We start from the raw sequence: 8,443 nt of genomic DNA on the forward strand, positions 1-8,443 counted from the left end.
ATACAATTTTTCAATAGGACCATTGATATGATCAGCCACAAATTGTGGCTCCCAATTGCATGAGGCTTGGGAGAAAATACCTGGGAGTTCCCAACTTTGAAGCCACAGGGATTCCTAAGGCCATAGAAAGGCTACAGCCTTTCCCTCCAAGCCGTACATACATAGGAAGCCCACACTGCACCACTAGCCAAAACACAGATCCCTGCATTGATAACAAGGCAGAGATGGGATGTAACCTATAAGAATGAATGATTGTGCAAGATGATGTGATAGAGGATTCAAGAACCTGAGTCCCAGGTAGAAAATGTCCATTCCTCACTAGGCCAAGAGTAGGTAACGAAGTATCGATTCTTATTAAGGAGGCATCATGAACTAGCTAGGCCACAGACAGAAAACAATAGATGGGAGTGTTGCAACTATTCATTTACTGTATATATATATATTGGGGGGGGGGGGGGATAGGATCGATGACGGAGTTAATGAAATGAAGATAGGAAGTCCATGTAATCGTGTGCAATGTGTTGTAAGCACTGCACAATGGTGGCCAATATATATATTATGTTTTATGCAAGAGTAAATATAACTTGCTGCATGTTTTTTATTATATTTTATTTTTGACTAAAATACTAATATGCACTCTCTTAACCACACCATGTGAAGGCTATGATAATGAAAGTCCATCCAGCTAGCTGAGGCCAAATTCAGCACTGCCAACTAACTGACAGTGAGCACTACCAAGAGCACATAATAATAGAGTAGGGAGGAGAGTGTCCAACTTCAGTGGATTCACCAAACGCACTGCGCTCAGACCTTGCGCAATCAACTATAGCCACCAAAGGTGACAAATGGCTTGCTGTATGAAGGAGGTTGTAGCACTTCTACTGCTTCAATTAGGAAACATCAACAGTCTTCTCTTCACTTAAAGGTATTGATTTATTACTAGAAGTTTTATGGATTGAAGTAAGAGGGTTCGAGCGCAGTGTGTTTGTATGGATCATACCGAGAGTTAGACACTCTCCTCCCCCCTCCACCACCAAGCACTCTTGGCACTACTAACCACCAAAAGTGCCATAACAGAGTTCCAACCTATGGAGCACTAACAATCCCAATGGTGGACAGTCTTTACTGCACATACTAGGGCCAAACGGTATTGTCGTTTTAACGATATATCGCGATATTTTGAAAATATCGTTATCGAAATATTTTTTCCAACAACCATCGTGATACCATGCCTGCACACCACTGCTACTAAAATCCATTTGTTATGCAGTACTAGGCTAAGAATCTTTCTAAGTCATAACCTGCAGAGAGGTGTGAACACCATAACATAACCTCAAAAATGTTTTACAATAACTGTTAGGATGATAGTGATGTTACCTTTAAAGACTTCCTGCAGGAATGTCGAGCAGTACACTATGTAGCACCAGCTATGATTGACTTATTTGTAAGTATCGTGAACTATTCAGCATCATGAATAGTGGCCCCAGTATTGATCGCGATACCAAAATGGCAGTATCACTCAGCCCTAGCACATACTGCATGTGCTTGCATCCCTGTCAATAATTCCAAAAACAAAGACAGGTATAGTTCATTCCTTAAATATGTCGTGTGTCTTTGCATCAATGTGGGACACCCATTAGGACAATATACTAGCGATGTACTATATACTGACTGCTGAGATAATGGTGGAAGAGGTATAAACCCAGCATTTAGTAACATTATTTAGAGGTATAGTGTATGTGATATTATAAGCAGCTAGCTACGGAGAATATATATGCAGTGGTGACTGTCAACTGTGTTTGTCTGAATAATAATGGAAACTTAAACAACTACACAATCCTCAATAACGATAACTGTGTGCAGCAGTGTTATAGCCTATTCCTGTTGGTATTGCATAGTGTTAAATAGTAGTGTATAATGTGTCAATTGTTGATCAAATATACTTTACATACTCAATTTCCACCAGGATTCTACATTGGGTGTACACACACCAGCTGGGGTGCTTGTCAGTGACACAGATTGGTAGTGGTGACAATTATTGGACATGTATCTGTACTTGAGGAGTGTGTGTATGTGTATTGTTTGGAGAACATGTTGACAGTTCCTGCCAGTGTCGGATTGCAGGTATCAATATATAGTGTTAGGTATTTATGTAGGTACATATGAAGTGACCTTTATGCATTGATTATGGTAGTCACACTTTACATGTGCATGAATATGTGTCACACGCGTACAAAGTGTAACCAGTGTTTGAAAGAGAATGCTCACTGACACCAATGGCCAAGTGGGACTTTGGGTGATTGCCTTCATTCCTGATACATAATAATTGTTGTAGCTGTGCCTCCAGAATTTTTTATAGTAATCCTACAAGGCAGCTCCTTATTTTACCTAGGTGGTACTAACATTGATAACCACAAAGGTGAGAGCTTTCTTCAAGTTTGGGACACAGAGAGTAAGGGGGAGGGGGTAGGTGGGTAAGATAGCACTAATTCATAATCCGTGTCCCTGGCGGTATTAGCTAACCAAGTATGAATAGTATGCAATAAGATGATAGTGGATAATGTCATACAGCAGTTATATGTACCCAGTGTTAAGCGATACTTGCAATACTGTAATATTGAGTAATAACTACAGATACTGTTATATGTATATATATTTTTTTCCTTTTTTGGCTCACCTGGGCCCTCTAAGTACTATTAGTACTTTTACCCTGTTGTTATGTCCTTGCAGTAGTACCAGTGTTGTATCATGTAGTGCTGGGTGGTATTGCATTTTTGCTCCCTTTTACATCAAGCTGGTAATGTTTATTCATGCCCAAAACAGTCAGCAATTTTTTCTGTAGTTAAGAGCTACCACAAGTGAAAGCTATCTGCACCCAACAGGTTACAAATGTATTTTGCCAACTGTTATAGTAGGCTCGTACTACATTGTAATCAGTTCACTTTTTGGCAGGGCTTGTGGTCATCAACACATAATCAATCAAATGCCAAAAACCTGATGTCTGGCTTCCCTCACAGCATAACACACCTAATGGTATTCATCTCATCACTCCCGCATGTCGAAAAGTGAATACCTTCGACCAGCTAAGTGATAATACCATGGTATCCTGGTATATATATATCATCCAGCACCAGTGCAATGTACTGTTTTGTGCATAATTGTTGCCCAGTCTTATGGCCTCTACACTGAATATGAGTTATTCAAATACAGCTGACCTACAAACTGGGGAACCATCAAACTGGAAATGGACAAGCCAAGTAATATATAACCACTCGTTACTTGTGAAATTGAGAAACTGTAAATAGCTAGTAAGGAGAAACTTCAGATGAAGATAGCAGACCCACAAACTGTTGTACACACCGTATCTTTTGAGTCTGCTCGTCATTTATATTAAATTTGGCTCAAGGAATAGACCCATATATAGCTGAATACATACTACTATAACAAGTCACCTTTCCAGAACCATATACACTACATTGTTAACGATACTTCATGGGTACAATAACTTATGGATACAATAATTATATTACAATGAAAACCTGAAGGACCTCACCATTGTTGGACCTCACCATTGTTGGACCACTGACACTGCTCCACCAGTGGTACTAATATTTGCCATGCAATCTAAAGACCAAAGCATACAAGCTAGCCAAAAATCACTTTAATACATCCATAAAAACCATTTCGATCGACTTCTCTAATAGAACATTCGTTCATTGTAATAGAACCTGCGTATAGCTGAACAGTTTGGGTGGAAGACTGTATTATTCCCACGCATATGGTACAAATGCACATACCAACCCTGTTTCCTGCACCATTGTTTATGTTTGTTATGATATTGTACATATAGAAAATTGTAATTAAACGGTGGATCATATACGATGTAACCAGGTGGAGAGGAGGGGGCAGGGGTATTTATATATATATATATTTTTTTTTTTTTGTGGAAGGGGAGGAGTAGGGGTAGGCTGCTTTGTGACAAAAAGGAATTAAAATGAGGCCCCTGGAACACACACCACTTGCTTAATATTCTTTACTAACCCTTTTTAAATAATTTTCTTTTTTTTTTAAATATTATTTATTCTGTGAACCAACTCACTGGTGCCTGTACTACACAAAAAGTAAAAGGAGGGTCATGCCAGTGCCAGACTGGAACAGCATTGTGCCACACACTATTTAATACTATATCAAACTCAGCTCAAGTCATACCCTCATAGATAGCTGAATACATACCACTGTAGCAAGCCACACTTCATAATATACACCACATTATTATACAAGAAGTAGTATAATGGTATTACAATGAAAACCTGAAGTACCCTCCCATTATTAGACCATTAACCATAATCCGCCAGAGGCATTAACATTTGCAAGCACATACCGACCCCATTGTTTGCACCTTAATACAAATGACTATTGTTTGTATTCATTATGATACTGTACATATAGAAAATACGTAGTGATTCAGTGGTGGATTGCATACGATCAATGTGGCCGGTTGGAAGTACAGGATTTTTTTTAAAATTTATTTATTTATTTTTGTGGAAGGGGAGAACTGATCCAAAAATTAAAATGAGGGGCCAGCCAACTACTGGAGCACCCACCACTTCCTTAAAATTCTTTACTGACCAACATTTTTGTCCTTCAGTGAACCAACTCACTGGCATCTGTACTACACAGAAAAAAAAATTACTTAGGGCCATGTCAGTGCCGGCCAACTACTGGGTGCTTAATATTATTTACTAACCAACATTTCCTCCTCAGTGAACCAACTCACTGGCACCTGTACTACACAGAAATAAAAGAGCAATGCCAGTGCCAGCCAACTACTAGAACACACATAGCACTGGCTTAATATTCATTGCTAACCAATATTTTTTCTCCTCAGTGAGCCAACTCACTGGCACCTGTACTACACACTATTTAATGCTATGAAGGTACACACAGGGGTTCTACAAAGGTGCACGTGACCATCACAATTCAAACCCCAGGGCCCCCGAGACCAAGGAGTGTTAACTCACCAATGGACCCTTTGGGCACCTAAGGTAAAGTGGTAATTGCCTATAGCACAAATGATTCCTGGGTGCACCCATTAACACACCTGCTGGTCAGCTAGACTTATACTGTCAAAAAACATATGTAACTTGATCAATTGTACTGCACATAGTAAATCCCGGCAGTTTATTTTATGATGGTGTTCAGTTATTACACCACCGCAATACAGTGGACACTATGTTGATTACTGGCAAGTTTTATATTGCTAAGGATACCCGTGTCCCCTAATTCCAGTTGCCAACCTGGGTGGGAAACAATTACTTACAATATCAGTGTGACTGCTCTATTGAAATAAGTGCTTGTAATGCAGTATTAACTTCGCTCACCCAGCCCAATCATTATTTGTGTATTAACCACAACAGTCACATCCAGCTTAGTACCCTGTACCTAAACTACATGACGTGATTTTCGCGTCGGGCCACGCCCCCATTCGAGCCGGTTCGGCGACGCATGCATAGACAATCGTTTATGGTAATTATTGTCGAAGATTACCTTATTTAATGCCTAGTATACAACTCAAGACAAATAAATCTACCCTCTGCATGCCTACACTGAGTATCCCAAACGCGCGGGGCGTTCCGAAGCTTTTACAGCTGAGACGAATAACACATTGGTTTGCTGGCATACATACAAGTCGCGCACAGCAGTGCATGGAAAGAACTCACCGGACAGGCATTAAGGTAATTGGTTAATCCACACTACAAAAAAAAGTGTATTTGCTTCTGCAGTATAAATGTTGTACATCTGTTGTGTATGTCATATTTGATCATGTTGTTTACACATGTGATAAAGTGTGTATGTAACTATTTAATACATATGTGAGCCATTGTCTTTTTGTTTGTAGGCCAAATTTCAACCGCGTATGTGACTACTCAAATGTGAATCCTTTACCAGATGTGTCAGCAACCTTAATGTAATACATACATGTAATACATAAATATTATAAGCATTAGATTTGAAATAATTTTATGAAATTATTAATTTTATAAATGAGCACTAAAAGGAGGTTACACATGTACAGTCAGTGTTGTACATCAAGTACAAAATGTTAGAGTCATGAGAACAGTTCGATTGCCCATTCTGGGGCATTGTCTGGTTGTCTCCTGTCAGATACACCCTCCACCTTAATCTCAAGGCACATAGCCTTAGCACGATCAGATCGTCTACGCTCTAACTTTCTGTCAAGGCTATCAAAGACAGATTGCAACTCTTGGGATCTCCATGATAGCTTTTTTCTAATTAGTTTCTTTTTACTGGATTGCTGTTCACGATCATCCTCGCTGCCACTGCTGTCCGGATGCTCAGTAGAAACACTATCTACTTCAGATTCATCCGATGACATAAAATCCACTGTAAGAACGGCTCTTATTTCCTCTTTTCTTTCAGCATCTATCGACTTTGACAGATTTAAAGCCTTCAGCCTTGCATGTGCTTTCTGTATACAACAATCGGTAATTATAAAGTAAACCTAATAATGCTTTAAACCTTACATTATGTTTTCTTTGACGCCTACGGGCAGCTTTAGATGTAGATTGCTGTTTGCCCCTTTGTACCCTTTGATGGGCACTCTTTCGTGACTTAAAATATGTCCTAGCAGCACCTATCAACATCATGTGTCCATAAGGCCATAGCAAATTCACACTATCATACTTACGTTTTATTAACGAAACATCATACTGGGAATCCTGAGCAACTGCCTTGACATTGCGGGTTATTGAGCTGTTTACATCCTTATTGGACTGATCATCAAAGCTATACGTATCCAATAAAAGTATGGACGTACATTGATAGCAACATATTCATACCTGACTGCATAATTCCATTCACATTCTTCTTCGTCCACCATTTTCTTATATACATCTCGAACAAGAGTCTGAAATTGCAAGAGACATGTTTACATAATGCACACTGTTATATAGCACCTCACACTAAGTTCTCGGGGTACATTTGTGAGCTTAATACCAGCAGGATTCCCTTTTTCCTTCATCTGCTGCTTTAACATCTCTTCAATTCTAGCTGATGACGATTGCAGCTTTTTTTGCCGTTCTTGGAGATCTTTTTATTGCCTGTGAAACATCGATGTCCCTATTGAGATGGTCAACATTGGACAACTGAGCATTACAATGGCAGTACTAACCCTGAGTCTGAAATTGGATCGTTATCACTTATTCCATGAGAGTGAAGACCAGGTGTGGATCTTGGTGTGGATATTGGTGTGGATGTAGTTGCTCGAGATGTTGATGGAGGTGTCCCGTTTCTTGTGCAGTTACTACTAGTGCTGGTAGTTGGCCGAAATATTCCTCCATTAGCAGAAACGGCGCGGCTGGTGCTTGAAGTCGAAGCAGGTGACTCGGAGCTATCCACGATTCTCCGTAACGCGTCCCTAGGGTTTACACTTCTTGACGGATGACGGTTTCTCTCGGGTGTATCACTAAAAGAGAAGATTGGCGTTCTTTCCGGCGAGCTTCTTCTTGCCATCTTAAAAACGTCCAGCTGCCTAGCAGGTGCAGAGTTCACGTGGCATCAAATACTAGGGGTTACTATTGACAACCATCTCGGACCACAATAATACAAATGGCGACGTTTCCTAGGAAACGAACACGGCATTGTGGCCATTGTGATCAAGACGTTAGCCATCGTGTTTACAAGAGGCATAAAGAGCAATATTATGATTTTAATAATCGCACTTGGACACAACGCAAACAGAGACAGTTTGATGATGGTCACGATGAAGTCGTGCTGAATGACGTCATTGGAGCAGGTTCGAGTGCAGGTGAACATTCCGACTCACTATGCATGAACCAATGACATAATACTGTGCCAACTGTTACACTGAATAATGGTCCTATTTTTCATGTGAACAAATCTTCGCATTTCACGTAAGAGCTGAGATTTCAAAGAACACAGCTAGCTAGCTACTGTACACTGTACACTGTATAGCTAGCTATTGTGTTTTTCCTGCAAGGCAACTGATGAATCTGTAAATTTTGAGATCTCACTTTGCTGTTGAGGAATTTTCTTGGTAATAGAACACTTTAGCATAGAATTACTATCTGACTATGGATTTTATGTGAAGTTAGCTAACTAATGTTTCCACAAATTGAAATGTGCATGCGCACAAGTCATAATACAAGCACATGTACTAATGCATATTGTGTATTGGAGTTGGAGAATCTGTATAGAGATGTGACAGCTATGCTATAAATTAATCCTAACATAAAGTTTAAGTGTCAAATACCGTTAGCCCCTAATGCTACACATATAGCTAGCTACTGTTAATCCTTTGACAATATAGAAGCATATATTCTTCAAATAGTGTTGTTCCTTAGTCACTTCACTTTCTTTAGCAGTTACTGCAATAGCTACAGTGTATACTGTATACAAAAAT

The 8,443-nt window shown here is 39.6% G+C and overlaps 3 protein-coding genes across 3 annotated transcripts in view; 1 reads left to right on the forward strand and 2 right to left on the reverse strand.

The window, feature by feature from the left end:
• Window positions 1-6,016: 6,016 nt before the first annotated feature.
• On the reverse strand, window positions 6,017-7,871 carry LOC136246880 (uncharacterized). The gene is made up of 6 exons (XM_066038482.1): window positions 7,193-7,871; window positions 6,983-7,140; window positions 6,861-6,928; window positions 6,710-6,807; window positions 6,546-6,655; window positions 6,017-6,490 (listed from the first exon to the last, which is right to left on the reverse strand). Exons 2-6 carry the CDS (start codon window positions 7,055-7,057, stop codon window positions 6,110-6,112), a joined length of 732 nt encoding a protein of 243 aa, XP_065894554.1. The 5' UTR covers window positions 7,058-7,140; window positions 7,193-7,871; the 3' UTR covers window positions 6,017-6,109.
• LOC136247932 (uncharacterized protein F58A4.1-like) lies at window positions 7,068-7,533 on the reverse strand. Its single transcript, XM_066039751.1, has 2 exons — window positions 7,193-7,533; window positions 7,068-7,140 (listed from the first exon to the last, which is right to left on the reverse strand). The coding sequence occupies exons 1-2, from the start codon at window positions 7,531-7,533 to the stop codon at window positions 7,068-7,070; spliced, it is 414 nt and encodes a 137-aa protein (XP_065895823.1).
• The window catches only part of LOC136246879 (uncharacterized), a 4,212-nt gene continuing 3,365 nt past the window's right edge, over window positions 7,597-8,443 (forward strand). Inside the window, exon 1 of the mRNA XM_066038481.1 lies at window positions 7,597-7,828. Coding sequence (XP_065894553.1) covers window positions 7,630-7,828 — 199 coding nt within the window. The 5' untranslated portion in view covers window positions 7,597-7,629. The remainder of the gene's footprint in view (window positions 7,829-8,443) is intronic.

This window comes from Dysidea avara, chromosome 2 (genome assembly GCF_963678975.1).
Source record: "Dysidea avara chromosome 2, odDysAvar1.4, whole genome shotgun sequence".
Taxonomy (NCBI): Eukaryota; Metazoa; Porifera; class Demospongiae; order Dictyoceratida; family Dysideidae; genus Dysidea; species Dysidea avara.